The sequence below is a fragment of the Onthophagus taurus genome, chromosome 2, assembly GCF_036711975.1.
Source record: "Onthophagus taurus isolate NC chromosome 2, IU_Otau_3.0, whole genome shotgun sequence".
In the NCBI taxonomy this organism is placed as follows: domain Eukaryota; kingdom Metazoa; phylum Arthropoda; class Insecta; order Coleoptera; family Scarabaeidae; genus Onthophagus; species Onthophagus taurus.
The window spans coordinates 6,579,328-6,600,030 of NC_091967.1; the positions used below are offsets into that span (position 1 = coordinate 6,579,328).

The 20,703-nt window shown below is 30.1% G+C and overlaps 3 protein-coding genes across 5 annotated transcripts; 1 reads left to right on the top strand and 2 right to left on the bottom strand.

The window, feature by feature from the left end:
- Positions 1-542: 542 nt before the first annotated feature.
- Positions 543-4,201, top strand: LOC111427050 (N-acetylglucosamine kinase). 2 transcript variants are annotated; one of them, XM_023062005.2, is made up of 4 exons: positions 543-636; positions 1,803-1,986; positions 2,050-2,302; positions 3,351-4,201. In XM_023062005.2, the coding sequence occupies exons 2-4, from the start codon at positions 1,852-1,854 to the stop codon at positions 3,947-3,949; spliced, it is 987 nt and encodes a 328-aa protein (XP_022917773.2). In that variant the 5' UTR covers positions 543-636; positions 1,803-1,851; the 3' UTR covers positions 3,950-4,201. The 2 variants fall into 2 exon arrangements, with proteins under 2 accessions (XP_022917773.2, XP_022917772.2); XM_023062004.2 differs by having other exon boundaries at positions 577-694.
- LOC111427048 (G protein-coupled receptor kinase 2) lies at positions 4,168-11,544 on the bottom strand. Of its 2 annotated transcripts, XM_023062003.2 has the most exons (9): positions 11,303-11,526; positions 11,085-11,215; positions 10,930-11,025; positions 8,632-9,098; positions 8,266-8,571; positions 7,697-7,838; positions 7,220-7,572; positions 6,902-7,165; positions 4,168-5,494 (listed from the first exon to the last, which is right to left on the bottom strand). In XM_023062003.2, exons 2-9 carry the CDS (start codon positions 11,134-11,136, stop codon positions 5,423-5,425), a joined length of 1,752 nt encoding a protein of 583 aa, XP_022917771.1. In that variant the 5' UTR covers positions 11,137-11,215; positions 11,303-11,526; the 3' UTR covers positions 4,168-5,422. The 2 variants fall into 2 exon arrangements, with proteins under 2 accessions (XP_022917771.1, XP_022917770.1); XM_023062002.2 differs by having other exon boundaries at positions 11,085-11,544.
- Positions 11,545-11,847: 303 nt separating this feature from the next.
- LOC111427609 (uncharacterized) lies at positions 11,848-15,527 on the bottom strand. Its single transcript, XM_023062834.2, has 6 exons — positions 15,052-15,527; positions 14,796-14,992; positions 13,066-13,411; positions 12,853-13,005; positions 12,517-12,649; positions 11,848-12,465 (listed from the first exon to the last, which is right to left on the bottom strand). Exons 1-6 carry the CDS (start codon positions 15,282-15,284, stop codon positions 12,004-12,006), a joined length of 1,524 nt encoding a protein of 507 aa, XP_022918602.2. The 5' UTR covers positions 15,285-15,527; the 3' UTR covers positions 11,848-12,003.
- Between the last annotated feature and the right edge of the window lie 5,176 nt (positions 15,528-20,703).

Below are 20,703 nucleotides of genomic sequence, written 5' to 3' on the forward strand. Positions count from 1 at the left end.
ATTTGAATTCAATTTGGATGATTCTTTTATGCCATTTGGGTACAACGAAAACGAACTAAATTCTTTGTACAATTTATGTATTCATGAAGTTTAAGAGCTTTTAAATACAAATTCCAAACAGATTCCATAAAAATTTTGAACCTACTTAAACCCTAGACCAACAGATGGAGACTCATAAATAATTTGTAATTATTTACTATTTACTTTATCGTTTGCATTCAATTCTTTCCAAATCTTATCTTGTACTATAAAAATACAACCCTCAAAAAGCCGATAAACATATTTTATCTAAAACAAATAAAAAAAAAATTGTTTATTTAATAATTTCCCACTTCCAGTTTGAAATTACAACATTTTTTATTGATCAATGTTAATTTTGCAAAACTTATTAAAAATTTTAAAAAAATGCGTAACACAAAATAAATATTTGTTGTAATTTTTATCGATTGGTTCGAAAAAGTGGGCACGACAAGTTTCGGTTGCGATCGTGAAATTTCGTAAAAACAGCTGAGTAATTATTTTTTCGTGTAAAACAAACGACAACGCAGCTTTTCATTTATAAACAAATGCACGCCGATTTCAGCATCAGTTGCCCGATCTCGTCGATAGACGTCAGTGCGTTCGCATTCAATACACGTAAGTTTCAGCAAACGTAGGATTGAAAGATGAATCAAATTTTGGGAGGTTTAGAAGGGTACGTTTTATTTAAATTACTTTTTAAACAAATACGTATTAAAATTTATCCTTATTCTTTGTTATTACATAGAAAGTTTTAATCAATTTTATTTTAAAGATGTTTTTTTTATTTTTTGACAATTACCGTCATATTTAAAGGTTAACAGTTGATATCTTCGTACGCTTTCAGTCTTTGATAAGATCATCATTTAAAATAGTTTTCGTTTAGCCTTCGTTTAAGAGTTGTGGAATTTCAAATATGCTACTCTACCATTTTAATAGTATTCCGATTAATATTGAACTACTTTCAATTTTATACATAGCTAATAATCTAAAAAAAATTTTATCAATTTAAATTTGAATAAGAATAATAAAGAAGGAGCAATTTAATTTAAATAGGTCGAGTGACGTTGTTTCTTTATAAACAAACTATTTCACCATCTAAAAATATCACTGAAATTTATATTATAACATTTAAAATAATAATGTTAAAGTTTATTTTTGTATCATTCAATAAAAACTATTTGGAATGCTATTTCGAAAATGTTATCGTGAGTTTCATAGAAAATTAACCATATTTTTTTTTGTTTATTGAGATAAAACTTTATCAAACAAACTTATCAAAAGTAGTAAAATAATTTTGTTGAAACTTTTTAACATTTTTATGCATAGAAGTAGAAGTGAAAGCAGAAGTGAAATTGCTGAATGACATTCAATCGAGAACCACGTTCATGAAATATGGCCTTGAATTTGAACTTGCGTTGACCTAATTTAACAATAAAAGTAATAATTTAAAAAAAAAGTATTTAGACTAGGTAACAAAAGATATATTTGTTTTTTTTTTCGGGCTATATTTAAAAATGATCTCATACTTTTATTATCACTTATACAATAAAAAAAAAGTTTGTTGCTTTATTAAAGAAAAAAAATACGCTATAAAATGAAAGTCAAATAACCATTTCCGCTGTCAATTTAACAATTGTAAAGGAAAATATCGTTTGCTGAAGGATTAGCGTATCAAAAACCTCAAAAGAATATTAATGTCATCAACCTTGAAACAACCTTAAAAAGAGTACCCTTTTATCACGTTTTTTTTATATATTTTCTGTACTTTCTCTATAAATCAGAGGGGCAACGGTCTCAACCTTGGTCCTTTTGGATGCCGATGGAAAGGTCATGACAAAAACAACCGGACCAGGAACAAATCACTTCCTGCTCGGAATGGAAGAGTGCAGACAAAGAATAGCGAACATGGTTAACACGGTTAAAAAGGATATAGGAATGAGGCAGGACCAACCATTGAGTGCGCTAGTATTACCAATCATACGCTTAAAATGAAATAATTTTCAGTTTTGATTTTTTTCTTCGGTTTAGGGTTTAAGTTTAAGCGGATGCGAACAGGAAGAAACAAATCAGGAATTGGTTAGAGGATTATTGGAGAATTATCCGAATTTAAGTGAAAGATATGCTATTGGAAGTGATACGGAAGGTTCTGTGGCGGCCACCTCAAATCATGGAGGCGTTTGTTCTATTGCTGGCACTGGATCTAACACGCTACTTATTAACCCTGATGGATCTAGAGTTCAATGTGGTGGTTGGGGATATTTACTTGGAGATGAAGGAGGAGGTAAAAAAATTTCATTTCAATCATTTTTATTACTGAACTCAAGCTTACAAAGTCATGATATTTATATTCACCAAATTAGTGAAGCTTAAAATTAATCTAGTATCAATCTTGAAATTTTAAATTGAAGTTATATAGATTTTGACATTTGTTAATTTTGAAATTTAAACGTCAAATAAAACTTCTTAATGTCAACTGTCAACATTAAATTAAAATGTTTTAAATTTAATATATCAAATTTTTAACGTATTTACAATTTGAAAAAACAAAACTGAGAGACTTCCAGGAGGTGGATATAGCGGGTAACATACGCAGAGAGGGAGATATCTTTAAACCAACCTCACTCTGGACGACAATGGAAACGAAATCAAGAGACGTATTATAATAACGACGTCCACAGACCAAACTGCGAGTCTATAAGACTATAATCAGACCCGTGCCATAGAATAACCAAAAAAGACACTAACTTTGGTAGCTTTGATGTTGGAGGAACTACTTAATATGCAGCAAATCTCTGCTAGTTGACCATAGCTCAATGCAAAAACTGACAAGCATTGCACAAAGACACTATAAATTACCACTTCCTTAATCTATTTGCACAATTTTTTAGAGCCATATTTTATTAGCCATACCATATTTTCATTATAATTCCCTTAAAAACTGTAACTTGGAATATGACACATCACATTAATTTGACAGACATCTATTTTAACGGACCCTAAATTGAATATTAAGAAGATAAATATAGACCAAACTAAAATAAAATCATTTAAGATTAATCAAAACCGTCTGCGAAAACGATTAAAACTTATTTAAAGGTGTTTAAAATAATAAAATCATTTAAAATTCATCTAAATCAATTAAGAATGATCAAAATGTTATAAAATCCTCTAGGTTTTAGAGTTTATCAACATAGACCTTCAATTTATATCCATCGTAGATATTATCAATAATGCATTACAGATAACGTCCATAAAATTCATTACCTAACCCAAAATAATCTTTTTTTTTTTTTAATTTAAACAAATTTAAAGTATTTTATTTTTTTTAGCTTATAAAATAGCTCATTCAGCTATAAAATCATGTTTTGATGATTTGGATCGTTTCTCACCAGCTCCTCATTCAATAGATAAAGTTTGGGCGTTAATAAAAGATCACTTTCAAATAAAAGTAAAAGAAGATCTTTTGGAACATTATTACACAAAATTTGATAAAGCTTTCATAGCGAGTTTATGTAAAAAGCTTTCTACGTTGGCCTCGGAAGGTGATGATGCAATGGCGAAATATTTATTTGAAAATGCTGGAAGGCAGATTGCTCAATCTTTAGGGGCGGTTATACCAAAAGCAGCTGCAGAATTGATTGATAAACCGGGTGGTTTACACGTTTTATGTGTGGGTTCGGTTTGGTTAAGTTGGCCGTTACTTAAACCTGGTTTTGATAAATACATGGTAGAACACACGGAAATTTCAACGATTACTTTGACGAGATTAACCACTACTTTAGCCGTTGGAGCAGCGTACATGGCAGCAGATAAATTAAATATAAACATACCGAGGTTTTACGATGAGAATTTTAGGATATTGGATGTGTTTAGAAGGGAAACTTTTTGCAACAATTTTAGTGGAAATAATATTTGTGTAAAAATATGATACTTTTTCCAGTTCCTCCAAAAAAAATTAGTTTATAAGATTAATATAAAGAAAAGATTACACTTTATATTTGTACTAAAATGAAAAATTAGATTTTTACTTATTTACGTTTTAATTTGATTAAAAAGTAGATGGATTTGCGGAAAAGAGACGTTTAAATGTATAAGTATTGTAAAAATATAAATTATAAATTTTAATGATGGAAAAAAAGACGAAAATATTATCACAATAAAACAATATAATGGTCTTTTATTATTAATTTTTTTTTTGAAAATACATCGAGTTCCTAACTAACATTCAAATTGCTTAATCAAAAAGGTTTCTATGTCCAAGACATGCGTTTTTTTCCATAGAATAATCGACTACCGTGTTTATTTAATCGCTGGGGCGGTATCCAACACATTTTTCTGTCCGAATCTTTGATCCTTGTATACACGAATATTATAGGATTAAACACCTAAATAGGATCACACGTAAACAATGAAAAAAATGGTCTTCTTATAAAAATATTTTGATATTCGGCCACTCATATTTTGTAGTAGTGTTTTTATAAATCCGAATCGTAATTGAGCAGTATGTATTTTTGCATTAATTTTCGAAAAAATTGGCTTTATTGTACGCTTGCAATTTAGTTTCTTTTTTGGGGTTTCTTGAATTGCTGTGGGTTTCAGTATAGTTCACATTTATCGAGATAAAATATCGCTAACGATACAATTATAACAATGATAACGAACGGTTTCGTTTAGATTTTAGCGCATATAAATGTCTGGTTGCGATTAATAATATTGAAATATTACTGCGATATCAATAAGTTATATTTATTATACTGTTTTTGCCTCTTTTTTTCTTTAATAAATACAAAAAGAAGTTCTTATATTCCATGTGCGTAAAATCACAAAGTAAACAAAATTAAAAACATTTCTTTATATCTAGCACCGAAAATAAAATGAAATGTGCGTTACGATTCCTAAGAGTTCTGCGGATTGACAATCTCACGACAGCCCTAAGTACTAGTTAAGTAAATTACGATAAATATTTTAGAGACCACCTTGAAGTAAAATTCATCATTGAATCATCACATGCGCCGGTAACTAAACCTCTCTTACCTCACATCCACCAAAAGATTCTCGCCCGAACTGTACACCCGAACTATACATACTGATAAATTTAATTAAAAATTAATAATTATTAAACTCAAAAAGGGGGTGATATTTACAAGAATTTTTTAATATTATGAAAAAAAAGTATTAAATTGTATAATAATAGGGGATTTAAATGTTTAAATAAACAAAATGACAAGATCCAAGTGCTATGAGAAAAAAAATGAAAAAAAAATTAAATTAAAACGATTTTTCTTCTTTTTCTTTTTCATTTTTTAACTTAAAATTGACTGATGTCATGTGAACACAAAATAACAGGGAAGACGGGGCATTGCGATGGGTTTTGGACGATTTCGTTTTGTGCCTTAGGCTATCAGCTCTCCATCACTTGTGGTAGCAAAAGGGGGTTTATTGGTACTGGCCTTAATCGAGCTGGTGGTTTTTTCTATAACAGAAACCATTATTATTAATAAGCCGTTTTCTAAATATTATACAAAAACGTTCATTTCGTTTTAACACAAGTAAATACATTTAGCAAGGTTATTATACAGGTGGTTCAGTTTTTAATCAGGAAGCTTTACTATGACATAGTACCTACCAAAATAACACAAGATTTTTATATTAACATAGGATCGCAACTCTTTTGTTTTCGAACTATGAGCTGTCAATATTGAGCCAAAAATTTACATTTTCTCTTTTATTTCAGCTATAAGTAAATGTAAATATGTACTACTGGTTAATACCTTATTTTCAACCATACCTTAAACTTCCCTAGCGCCCTCTAAGAGGATGAAATTCACAACCCCTTTGATTTTTTTATAACAACTTTTTAATGCCATGAAATATTAACATGAAAAAATGTTTCTTTATAGCTGGGTATGGAGGTTGTGCAGTTGCTAGGATCTAGTACTGACAAAAAAACTTAAGTTGATTGTGATTTTCATAACAAAAACCATAAATAACGTGAATATCTATCTGAACAAATTACGTTGTTTTAAACAATTTTAAAAAATTGATGCTCTTGCTTAATAAAAATCAAAAATTATTAATAATCATCTACAATTATGAGGATTCAACGTAAACGAAACTCAAAGCTAACTTTTAGAATAATTTTAACTAAACATGGCGGCACATAGCGGTACATGACACGATATTTTATTTTTTTACGCGAAAACTATTACCTTTAAGAAAAAAACTGAAGAGACAAAAAAGTAGCATTAAACAATGAGAACCACCCTGTATGTATGATATAAAGATTGTGTGCCAAACAAAAATGGTAAGAAAAAGTATTTGTTGTGTGACAATAACTTCCATGATAACAATTTATTTGATAAGTATTGATCAATACCATGTTTGTTTGACACACTATTTACTCTTAGAATACTTGTATACAGTAAAACCTTGTTTATACAAAATCTGTTAATGCTAACAACTCATTAGTAGGAATAAAGTTCCTGGGTCTAAGTTAGATGAAGTAGCTTGATTTGACTAAAATAGATATTGCAAAGAGTCTACTAATTGTTTGAATAAAAACGAGGAGTAAGTTTTTCTTTCAGGGTTGAAGCAGGCTTTTTGAGGTTGTGATGAAAATCAAAGAAAAAGATGATGTGTTATCAAGCGACAATGATGTGGAGAGTTGCAGTGAACAGAGAAAAGAACTGTGAACCTTCTAGTTGTGATTTAGCCCATGAAGATAATGATAGCAAAAACATATCTTTTTAATATCATAATATCTTATAAAATTTAGATGTGTTACTTTTTCCGCTATATAATAGTTTAACCCATAAAACATGTTTTAATCCATTCAAGTTTGTCTTAACAAGGTTTACTGTACATTAAAAAATTTAATTACCCGTCTTCTAAATGGAAAACAGCCTTTATGTTCTGGTGTCGTTGGCGGTGTAAGTATAAGATCGTGTGTCCGAGTTCCTTGAGCTCCAAACACATTCAACTGTCTAAAACAGTCCGTTTCGATCATTTCCGTTTGCCAAGGAATAGACACGCAACCTGTATTAAATTTGGTGTAAAACGTCGAATCATTTTCGTCGATATTTACACCCTTAACAGTCGAAAATTGTTCAATATCCAACACATCTTTTGCATAAACAGCATGAGGCTAAAAAAGAATAAAAATTGATTTTTATTTAAGAATATGGAGTTGTTTACTTACATCTGGTACAAATGGGGGGTCAACCATCCCAGCTTCTAACCGCCTCCAATTAATCGATTGGAAAAACGGTTGTTGTTTTAATAAACCAGCTCCGTGTCTTCCAGCTCGTCCGCCAAGACGTTGAGCGGGAGTTTTAGCTAATAATTGTTGACATACAGATTTCGCTTCCTCGCTAAATTTGTTTGAGTATCTTTCCGGTTCGGTTTTAACTCGCCTATCGACCTCTTCGCGTTTAACTTTTTCTTTTCGCGCTCGAAACGGCGCTTGACCCTCAATCATTTCATAGAGTAAACATCCAAAACTAAACCAATCAGGTGAAAATGTGTATTTCTCGTTATCTATTACTTCTGGAGCTAAAAATTTTTTAATTTCATAAATGTTTGAGTTTTTATTAATTTTTACCTAATTTACATCACAATTTATTATATTAATGAGTTGATGTGATGTAAAAAAGATAAATTTATTTTTTATTAGTACCCATATATCCTACAGTACCCACTCTTCCTCTAACAGATTCTCCTTCAGGAATTTCTACTGCTAAACCTAAATCTGATATTCTTACATGCCCTGCATCATCTAATAAAATATTTTCGGGTTTACAGTCTCTATAAACGATACCCTAAAAGAAATTAATTAATAGAATTTATATATTTATTTATAGAAGGTTACATAAAAATATATATGACGCAAGAAATAAATTATTAGAAATGAAACGTCCCAAATCAAACACTTTCACTTTTTTTAACAACCCGTCCAATCAAATTTGGAAGCATGTGTAAGGAATAGTGTCTATAATGATTCAGACCGTGAAAAGTACCAATTATGTCGACGCAAGTTCAATATACAACATAAAAAGCCCGCGGATAGACGTTTACTTACGTCATTACGCAACGAGTTGATTTTTTTAATATCGAATGTTAATTGCAACTAGCCTACAAAGTCCAAATATTGCCAAATGTCGACCTATTAATTCCATTTGATTTCACGATTTTAATTAAAACCGTAACGAAAAATATGTTATCTTTCTTGGTCATCTTAAAACTTACCCTTTGATGTAAATGATCCAACCCGCAAATAACTTCGGCGGCGTAAAATTTAGCACGATTAATATCAAGTCCAGGCTCCCCACCCATATTGTAAATATGAAATTTTAAGTCACCGCCGTTCATAATTGTTAGGACCAAACAAAGAGCGTCCTTCGTTTCATAAGCGTACGCCAAATTTACGACAAACCTTGAGTTGATTTTTTGCAAAATTTGTTTTTCAATTAAAACCATACTTTCTCCTTTTCTTTTTTTAATACGTTTTTTCTCCAATTTTTTACAAGCGTACATTTTACCCGTTGCTCTCACCTGAAACAATAATAAATCTTTTCATATCAAAACTTGATAAAGATCTTAAAAAACCCTTACTTGACAAGCGCACACTTCTCCAAAACCACCTTTTCCAAGTACCCTATACATTCTAAACGTTTTATAAGTAATCGGTTGCGACTCGAGCCATTTCCATTGCAGATATCGATGAAAATACATTGAATTAGTAAAATCCCTGAAAGGTTCTCCAGCTAAAGTCGTTTTGATCGTTTGGACACAAGGAGCAAACAGATCCTTATGTCCATTAGTTAATTTGTCACTGGTAGGCAGTTCGACGCCCAATTCCGGAAACGAAAGGCACTCATCTCCGGATGGACCCACCATGAACTCTTTCTTGATGGTTTCGGCCAACTCCACCCGTTGCTCGTCCGTTTCTACTTCATAACGTTCGGTGGCTTCGAGAAATTTCATGCAACGATGCAAATGAGGTCTTGTCGCCTCGCACCATTGCAAAAATAATAATTTACCTATAGGTTGTTGGTCGACTACATATTCATATCGAACATCTATTAAGAAATAAAAAAAAATGAATTAGAAATTTATACTTTCAACATACCGGTTTTCTAACGAACTTGTTTCGTGAAAAACAACGATATTTATAGAATAAGAAAAACTTATAATATTAGATTCTTTAAGTGTGTGAAGTTATAGATTTATACATTTTTCCTGGGAAACGTTTCCCAAAAGAAAATCTACATTAGATTAATGTTTAAATATCTGAGAAACCAATGTTGCAAAATAACGGCGAAAAGAAAAATAAGAATACAAAGTAGACCAAAATTCCTTTACTGAGCCAAAATAACTCAAAAATATCAATTAAAATTGTGTGAATTTGATACAAAGTCCGGGTAAAGATTAACTGGTTAATGTCGCATATTTATTAAGCATTAAAAATAAATCCATTACAAATAGCTAATCTTAAAGATTTATGAATGTAGTAATAATAATAAATACTTTATTAACTTTTCATACTCAACTGTTTTATTGATATTAACAGTAAGGACGACAAGTAATTATTTGGGTTATTAAGAAAGTAATAACCATCAGATAAAATCAAAAATTAAATAAAGTTCATCTCCTTAAATGTGATATTTATTAAAATTTATGACCTATTAAAACATAATATTCTTTCCTAATGGGTTTATTCAACTTTAAGTTTGTTTTTTATAAATATTTTTCTAAAAATACTTGTATGTGATTTATAAGAAATTCACCATGATAAAGTTATCATGAAGAAATTTTTTTAACTCATTTATAAGGATAATCAAGAATTAAATGAAACGTTTTTTAAATAATTTCTGTTGCATAACAACTTTACAAAATTATTTCCTTGGTAAAAAATAAAAACATAGATAATAAATAAAATACATTTCCAGTGATTAACTAACAAACTGTCAAGATTTTTTTTTTACAATCTTGCAATTTTTAAATTCTTCAAATATATTCAACTGCTTTATCTTTAAACTTATGCTAAGTAGGTAATATTGTAATAACTAATAACGAAATAAAATTTAAAATGAAGTTAAAATAAGTATTGATAAGAAAAAAAAATCATTACAAATAACTGAAAACTACAAATGTTTAATTACACTTAAAGTTGTAATGGCATACAATAATTTCACTTATCAATGTCCCAATAAACTTTTATCAGTGTGAAATATCGGGTCGAATATATAAAAATATGTATTTATCAAATTGGATTGCAACATCATATCAAATACACACTTTCTAAATAAATTATTTTACTCACTATAATAACTTAATATAACTATAACTTTATTAGTAATTTAAATACAATGATAAAATTAAAAAATATATCAATATGTTTAATTTTGCTTTTTCTTCAACATAGTGGTTTTAAGGTATGATAACCAGTTTCCAACAAAACAAGAAGAATTGTCTGTGAAAAGATGATTAAAAAAAATGTTTAAATTAACTCACCTATTTGTGTTGTACACATCACCCAGAAAGTAAAAACTTATAAGAACTAACACTTACACCATTTGCACCAGTTATCAATAATTTGAATTCAGTTCAATTCAAAGTTGTCAAATTATCGAATCATTTATTTCCAATAAAAACCATTAAAATAAAATTTTTGAATCATTTCAAAGTTATTTGAATTAAAATAGTTTTATGAAATTAATTACTGTGTGAATTCAAAAAAATAATTTTAAATTTAATTATTTTATGTCAAAGTGATGTCTTGTGTCAATATGACATTTTAAATGTCAAAATAACATTTTTAACTAATTTATCCATTAAAATGAATGGACTATATAGTTTCAAATAAATGATAATCACATGGTTTTAAAATATGTTTTAAAATTTCTTTACCAGTATTGTTAACAAGATCAATGCACTGGGATATGTGTGGAAATTGAAGGATTTTTCGCCACTTCTTACTCTTCCCCTTGTTACTATCGGAGCCCCCTGAAATACGTACGATTATAACCTACAATTTACACTAAATTATAAAAAATCTCAACAACCTTCTCTCGCTTTGAGATATACGGTGTTTGCGACAATATTTTCTAATTCCATCAGTTCCAGTTTGCTTGGTAATCCGGCTACCCGTCAATTCGGGCCGTATCCGACCCCTTTCCATTTAACAACCCTAAACCTAAACGTGTAACAACCAGGAAAAATCACGTTAAAACCACTCGTTTAGAACAACACACCGTCGTTCGGTCTGATTGTAATAACAAACCAAAAACTATCGGTCGCGGCTCCTCGCACGCAATTTTTTGACAGACACAATGTGATTTTATGGAATTTTTACGATTAGTAAACGGGTTTAGTACATTTTTCACTTAGTCTCGATTGTCGGGGTGTGTCCGAGACCTTTTTGACGGTCACAAAAGGCCTCCAAAGTTGTCACACGCATACACATAGGCGTCCAAACGGTGTTGGCTGTCAAACACGAACTGGCAACTGGCAGTATGAACATGGATACCAATGTTAAATCGGCCCCTTCCCCTAGATTTTCTAGACATCGATTAGTTTACGACCATAAATTATTATGATTTATAATAAAAATTAAATATAAATAATTTCGTTTTGAAATATAATCTTTTATACACTTTAGAATTTAATAATTTAAATCAATATATACATATTTTTTAAAGTTTTGATTTGATTCAAATTCCCCGCTTTTTCTTTATTACCAATAAAAATAAGAGCAATAAAAAAGAGCTCTGTAATTTTAAACTTCAAATTTTAATTAATGTTTAAGTTTGAATTATATTGATATCATACGAGAAAATAAAAAATTTATTCAAAACATGAACAATATAAAATAATACTTTAAATGCAACAATAAGCAAATAATAATATAAATATGTATGGCTGAAATAAACAATAACAATTACACCAACCCCACTTTAAATTAATTTTAAATAATTTTAATTTTTATCCTCCATCAGTAACAACAACAGCTTTATGTACACAATTTCCCGATTGTATTAAAGCTGGCCACAAATAACATTTAACATTATCAGACGTTCTATCAGAAGAATGATGTTTAAGATGTAAATCGGGTCTAAATTTTGTCGGAATCGTAAAATTGGTTTCTAATTCAAAAGGTGGATCTTGATTGATTAAAAACCAAACTGTTCGTGAAACTTCCGCAACATATCTTCGCAATCCTTCGCACGAATCCAAACATTTGTACTCTTGAAGAGTGTCGCAAACCAAATTGCGAATTTGGGTTTCGATTTCGCTTAACGGGAACGTATCGAATGTTGTTGCAAAACATTTCGTTATCGTTGACCTTAGTAAATTTGCAGATGAGTTTCTTACGTCAATGTGAAGATTTCGGAATGTTTCTCTTAATTTTGTGTCTTTTAAATGACGACATGTCCTAAAAGCAAGCTAAAATGAATCGATTATAATGATGATTGGATACGTTGTTTTAGTTTTTACCACAACTACTGAAAAAAGAATTTTTGATTTTAATTGATTGGCGTGTGTTAAATCCGGGAGGTCATCTAAAGATTCCAATGCTCTTGGTCTACTTTGATAATAAAGAGAGGCAAATCTTCCAACTGCATCTTTTCTAATAAAAAATAAATTAAGAAAAATAAGTAAAAATGTTAATTAAGAGTATTTCGTGTTAATTTTTTTAATGGTAACCTTTAAAACAAACCACAAAAGAATTCCTTTCACTACAAAATATAAAAAATCGGTGCCTGAAAATCCGGTTTTTAAACGATTCAATTTACGTAAACAACATTTTTTTAGATAAGCGAAAAATATTACTCTCTATCTGCATCCGTTTCCGGTTCGGAATGATATCCGTCGGAGTGGCATGGACTCTCTGGTAGTTGCATTAATTCCAAAACGGACGAACAAGCCCTTGAAAAACACATCAATAATTGAGCTACCGGGCGGTCTTCAACAACAGAATGCATTCTAAATAAGAAAAGAAATCAATAAATTATAACCAAAAAACAAAGAATTTTTTTGTGTCACCTTTTTAATTGTGATACACAAAATAAAGCTTCCTTATCATTTTGCACTCTCTCCATTAGCATTTCAATTAAAGGTTTTAATTGTTGTAAAGCTGGTTTATCCATTAATGTTAAAATCGTTTTATTATCGATTAATCTTTGTTGAACTTCGTTGTGATGTAACGATAGTAACCTTTGATGGGACGCATCAACTGGTTTCTTGGTATCGTTTGTACATAAACCAAGTTCGTCCAAGCGATGTAACACCGCTTTGTATGTTTCTATGTGCCTTTGTAGTTCGGACTTCAGAGCGGCATGTAAATGAGTTAAACCAGAGGCCGTTTGTGTTAATCCGTGACAACCCAAACCTATTTATACAATCGGTTTATTGTTACTCTTTTTTGTTCAAAATGTTGAATAAATAAATACCTTTAATAAACCAAAATTCAAATTTAAGATGTAATAAACTTTTTAATTTATTCTTTATTATTGTTTGACCTCTAAAATGTTGACGTCAACATCAGATAATTATAATACAAGTTGAATTTAAATTTATTTAATGTGGAAAACTATTCGGATTTTCCATTATTAAAAACCACAAAGATTGAAGCTTGATAAGATATTGTTCTGTTGCTTAGGATTTTTTAATTGTTGATTAATTATTTAAATAAGACAATTATTTATAATTTTTTTCTCTGAGCTTATTAAACACAAATTATATTTAAAATGATGTCATGGGTCATTACGTAAGAATTTTGAAGAGATACTCTTTTTTTTTTGGTTAGGATTTAAAAATTATTGAAATATATGCAATCAAACATACACTAAAGTACACAAATTATTGAAAGTTATATAATTGATGTTGTTTAACAGTTTAAAAGCTATCGTATTTGAAGAAATGGCTTTCAAAACCAATCCTTAGAACCAAATTTATGGCTACGACTCATGATTGATACTTTTGTCATCTGAAAATAAGGCAAACAAAGGTTTGTGGATTTCTTAAGACATTTCACCAGCTAACATCAAATGATAAAATTAAAATTGGGACAACGAGCTACCATTCTCGCAAATGAGCAAATTTGATGAGCGAATTTTTAAGAAACTAGAAAACTGTGTGACAAAGACAGTTTGGGGAGTAAGGAACGACTTCTAAAGGATGTACTAGAGTAATTATTTCCATCTTGTCACTTTTGAACTTGTTTCTGTAAAATGTTTCATCGTGGCATCCGAAACGTCAAACAATGTTTTAATAAACAAAGGGCAGAAACTCGGAAGTTCTAGTTATAGTCTTATTTTTCATAATAACCATCTATTTAACCTATTGTTTGCAACTTCTTAAATATGGCTGTCAGGGATTTAGATAATGAAGGAAGATTATTATCATCTTGTATTTGGGATTGCACCTTTTTGATATACAGTGAATTTCACTTAAGATACAATATACAAAAATATATTTCCATAGAAAAGTTGGAATGGAATGGATGAGAATTAGGATTAACGGTGTCAATATGAACAATCAATGCCAAGACTGCAACGTTTATAAGAATACAAGAAGTTCTGCTCTGGTAAAAGTTGATCAGAAAATAGTGATTAAATGAATGGTATAGATAGCAACTAAAATTCATTGCTGAGTTACTTAGAGACAGTAAATAATATTGGATTGTATTCAGAGTCATTACTAAAAATTGGCGGCCATATAGAGCCAGTAAAAAATAGAGAGAGTAAAAAGCAGAGGTTTTTATTTATATTTACCTTGAACAGCTTGTTCTAAAGTTTTCCTTCTAGAACTCAAAACGCGAAAAAACTCCGGTTGAAACTCCAAAAGAACTTGTGCCAATCTTCCCAATTTACTTTTCAACCCAGGATCTTCATGCAAAGCGAACAACCTCACCAATTGCCACAGAACAGGTTCCGCATTTAAATTTGGCCTCTGTCCAGTAGCTACTAATCTTAAAAATTTCAAGCATCCAATTAAAAAGGCCACTTTATTACAAAAAAATTTACTTACTTTGAAAAAAGTGTTTCCAATAACTGCGCGGAATGAGGAAGTCCCTCCACCAATAAATCCAAAGGAAGTTCGCTGGCTAAACTAACCAAACCCACGGATCCTAATTTTGAAATTACAGCAGAAGCTTCTCTGTATTGTCTTCCTTCTGCCAAAACGAGGACTCTTCTTAAAATCAACCTAGGACTAGTCGGTGAAGCCCTTTCCTTCCGTATCCTCTCGACGGATTCCCTCATCTTCTTCGTCCATCAGATGACGCGAAACGAATGAATCCCGATGTAAACGCCGGTTGAAGAAGAAGTCGTGATACCGTGATAGTGAACAGAGAGAGTTTCAAGGTGGAGAGGCGAAAATCTTTCTCTTCCAAGGCGAGATGTTTCTGGCAACGACGACGATGGATGGCACACTAACACACTTTTTTTCTTGTGTTGTTGGTTGGGAGCGGTTGTTTCGGAGATTCTCATCTTCAAGATAATATAGTATTGAATCCAGTCATTTCCCATTATTATTCGTCAATTCTTTTAGTGGGTAGAAAAATAAATGGTTAAAAAAGTAATTGTGGTTATAGAAAGAGAAATGGATTGAAATGATTTCATTAAAAAAAAAAGAATTGAAATGAAATAGCAACCTAGATAAGACGTGGTTTGAAATTTGATAAACTTGTCAAACAATCACGGTTGATTAATTTACATCGTATTTGTGGTGTTTATTACAAGCTACAAGTGCTTTGTACTGAGTTACTAAAACTGCAATGGAAAGTATAAAAGTTAAAAAAAATATGATGTATTTTAGTGATGAATGAAGTTAATTAAGCAGATGTTGGATTTAAATCGAAATCTCCAATGTCGGCATTTGTAAGGGAAACCACTTTTAGATATATATTGGTTATTAATCCAGCGCATAACCCGTTTACACATATCTCGAGGCGAATAAGTAGTAAAAGTTGCTTCAACGTGAGTCTCATTTCAATTTCGAAGCTCAAAGTTCCATATATTATAACAGACTCAAACGAATCACTTACGAATTAAATCAAAACAATTTCATTTAACACTTGATTGATTGTTGATGATACAAAATTGAATTTCTTCGAAATGAAACTCAAAATTACAACTTCCTAGAAGATTTTCTAAGAGAAAATAATGAAACGAAAGCTTGGCGCGTGCTAAAATAAGCGAAAGAAGAGAGAGAGAGTGTACCTGAAAAATAAAATGTTTATATAAAAGAAAAATCGTGAAATTCCGATTATTGAAATTAAAATATCGTGGTTAAAATAATCGGTTCGAATTTATCATTTTTTTCGGTACCATTTAACCGGTTAATACAAAAGTTGTTAAAAGAGTAGGTCATTGAAAGTTTTAATATTGTTTGACTCTTTCTCGGTCCATCTGGAACTTTTGCCTCACGGCACAAAATCTCTCTTCGTTTCAACGTTTTCATTTCTATTCTTCGAATTAAATATTTTGCAAGTTAGGCAACTTCATTTACAATTGCAGAATCCTGTAATTTTAAAAATTGTTTGTAATTAAAAGATGGAGCTAAATAATTTGAATATTGTTCAAAGCGAAAAGTAGCAAGCATATTAAATGCCTTATTACGTCAGAATTAATGCTCGTGTAATCAAAATAAAACAACAATTTTAAGGTCAAGTCGTTGATAGATTGTAGAACGTTTAAATCAAGCGAGATCGTTCTAATTCCTGTTTTTATTGTCTTTTTATGGATTTAAAGCAACCATGACGTTTACCTTTAAAACTCTTTCGACATTTAAATGAGAAGGAAAATTGGTTTCTTTTTGATCCTTTCACTATAAAATAATTGTGGGTTTCGGTAACGTAATTGCCTTGTTGTTGCAATAAATAACGTGTTGAAAAAAAAAGAAATATTTATTTTTAAATACTTAATTTCTTTTTGACCTAATTATTTATAAGAATTTACAAGATCCTCCCACGAAGAATGAGAGGAAGTAAACATTTACGTCTAGTCTTGATAATTGGGGCGCTAAATTGTATTGTACTTTTCTGTTGTGTTGTGAATCTACTTCTGTAACCGCCTATAACGATCGTTTTAATTCAATTTTGATCCAATTTAGTTTAATTTTTGAATCATCCCAGTTATTTTTAAAGATCCTTCCAAATTTCACAACAAAAATCTTATTTATACACGAACAAAAAAATCTATTATACAAACAATAAATTCGTAAGTAAACTTTGAAAAGAATTTAAATATTAAACACATCGAGGGACTATTTTTAAACACGCCAATAATTTTATTAAGTCATTTTTTTGATTGCTATTACAACATTAATATACGAGAAGGCGTCAACAGCGTTTCGCCTCTTAATGTTATGTTAATTTACATTTTAATCAAATTGAACCAAGCTGATAGGGTCATCAAAGACGATGATGTAACCAATATCGAGAAGGAGTGGAAGAACACATTTTTTTTATTACTTTTAGTCAGCTGATATTTTTTTATTTGTTTGTTTTTCACGCTGTATTTTAATGTTATCGTTTAAAAGAAATTTCGTCGCCAGTTTGTCTTTGTCGAATTTAACCCAATTGCAACTGGAATTTCGAGATGATTTTCGATCGGAGATTTTGATACCCAATTTGGTATGTTTGATTAGAACGTGTAAGTTGTTATAAAATCTTGTCATTTTTATCTTGTATTTATCTCGATTTATGTTAGAATTTTAGGTTACCTTGATATTAATTTATGATACGATTATATTTAATATTTCAAAATATATAATTTGTGTTTATGATCCTTTATATTTTATATGTAAGAAATTATTACTTTCACTTAAGTCTTCCCAATCCAAATGCTTTGGTGGAATGAAACTCTTAAGTTTAATAGAGAACTGATTTCTAGTTTGTACAGGGTGGCCAAATAAGCGTGCAAAGTACTATATCTTGGAAAATACTCCTTGTAGACACTTGTGGTAAAAAATTTAACAACTAAAGTGGCTAAGAGAAAATCCTGGAAATTATTTTTAAGTTTCTAAGATGACTTTTCTCAGAAAAGTTAAATCTATTGGTATTTTCATGAAAAAATAGGAAAATGAAGCCCAAACAAGCTAGTAAAAGCAACGCCTGCATATCAAGTTCCTAACCTCAAATATTGGTGAAAGAAGATTTAATGAGAAAATTCAATGGTTTTGATCAGTTGGGTTGGGTTGGGTTGGAAACACTACAAAATTTGTTCTTACAACTGAAAAGTGAGAGATTCATTTCACTCCACTCTTTAGTCATGAGCTTGAATGATCTGGAATGACCTCCACATCTATCAAAAAATATCGTATTTCAACCACGTCTTATGTTTCTATTCAATCTCATAAGCAATTCAAGAATACCTCAGCCTCATTCATGTTAAATGTAACCCAATGCGCCAACTTAATCTCTTTTTAATCTAACAATAAGAATGATAATATTTAAACCCAAACTTATTGACAACTTAAAAATACCTCTTTGCGAATTAATTGTTTTTCAAGATGTAACCTTATCTGGAATGGCCTCAACATTTATCAAAAAATGTTGCACCTCAACCAGGTTCTATTAGATTTTCAATGAGTCAATGTTCCAATCCATCCTCCTAAGTCGTCCAGGAATACCTAAATCAGATTAGATTATTGTAATCCCATCTAGAATTGAATCATTCCAAAATACAAGAATGTCTCTAATCAACACCATTCTTCATAAATGTTTCAACCCAACCTTATCAGCAATCTAAGAATACCTAAATTTTACTTGATTGCTTTTCAAACTGTAACTTCATCTTTAAGTTGGATGTTAAAAGATTACACACCTCAGTCAGATTTTCTAATAAATTTCCATTCCCTACAGGATCATTCCAACCACAACTTATTGCGTTAGGTTAACCTCATCTTTAATTTTAGATTGTTCAAAATATAATCTTGAATGATCTTAACATCAATTAAAATATATCAGTGCAGTCATTTCACTTCTGATTCCTTAGGGAGTTTGCTATTGGGATTCGAACCATTCAGAAAGGCAGTATTCTTTCTTTTGAAAGATATATGGACAGATAATTTCTGGATATCTAAAAAATTCTGAAATCTGTGAAATTTGAGTATAATTATCTTAATTTATTATTTGCAACGTATACGGCGCTCATTAAATAATAATTTGGAAGACATTTTTGAATTCCTTTATGGATTTTACAGAAAAAAGTACTTTTGGTTAAAAGATCTAAAACTAATCGTTCTTGAGATAATTTCTTTTACTAGAAATACTAAAAAATTACATATTTCACCCAATAACGTGGATTACTTGATGATTTTTAAGTAAAAAATACTCTTTTGATCTTTATTAGTTAACCGGAAGTAGCATACTTGAATAATGTTGGTGTCGTTTTTTAACACAGTATTTCATCATCTATGTATGAACTTTTGTAAATACTCTTATTGTTAATGTAATAGTGCCATATAAAAATTCGATAAAGTTGAGTATACACCACTGATGTCAGTTTCTTACAATTAGTTGTTGTTGGCAAAAAGTTTTTATTAAAATAATTCTTGTATAAATATTTACGTTTATTATTTAATATTGTATTTATTTCAATCTTGTTTATAATTTTCGTATAACAAGAGCTTTGATTGTTATATTTATTTCTTGATATATGTATATAACGAAAGAAATCCGATTAGTGCACATTACTATTTTAGATACATAACTTTGGTTAGGTAATTTTTTTGAAGGATCAATTACGTGTAGCACTTTCAAGATTTTTTAGCGCACGCTCGTGCTCTAGAATGTATTGTGCGCCAGTTCTTTTGGCATTTTTGTAACGACACACCTCGACGGTCACCATTTGCGAACCATGAAGTTTTTTTCCAATATTTTTCTTTATTGATGATTGTTTTTATTCGGCTTTATTACCCTTTCAATTTCAGAAAGTATAAATAATTATCTAGATTAGGATTAGAAATTGTTACTCAATATAACCAATTCGCAAACACAATTTTATTTTCCATTAAATTCATAATAATTATTATGATAAAACCAATTCTGTGAATGTTGAATTATTGAAGTATATATTTTCTTTTATGTCGTTTCACGTTTATCCAATAAATATTTTTAAAATAACTTTTTTAAGTGCTTCGTTGGTTTGAAAGAGCTTTACGAGGTGCAATTGCTTAACGTTATTTCAAGGCTGAGAGTTTTCTGTGTTAGAGTTGCAATTACCGCGTGGTGTTTGAATATATCATTTTCGAATGGTTCACCGCCCTTTTTTAAAAACACAACTTCAAATAAATTATTGAGTTAAGTACAAAGTCCTTAAAGTTAACATCTTTGTTGATAATCAATCAACTAAAAAAATATTGTTATCAATAAAAAGAAAATCAAATCAATCCAAATCGATGTGACGTTAATTTGATTTATTTGGAATGTTACTTTTTAATGCATTGAGATGAAGTAATTTTATAATGTAGCAATATTTGTTTAAGTAGAAATCAATAATCAAACCAAATCTAATGAGTGTGTAATGTGATAGGGAGATTTTCTTGGATTATGAAGGATTTCGACACGAATTTAATTGAATTTTTTTTGTAAATAAAAGAAATAATAAGCTTAGTTAACCATATCAGGAGATTTGGGCTCAAAGATAAAGAGAAATGTTTGTGTTGATAACGAAA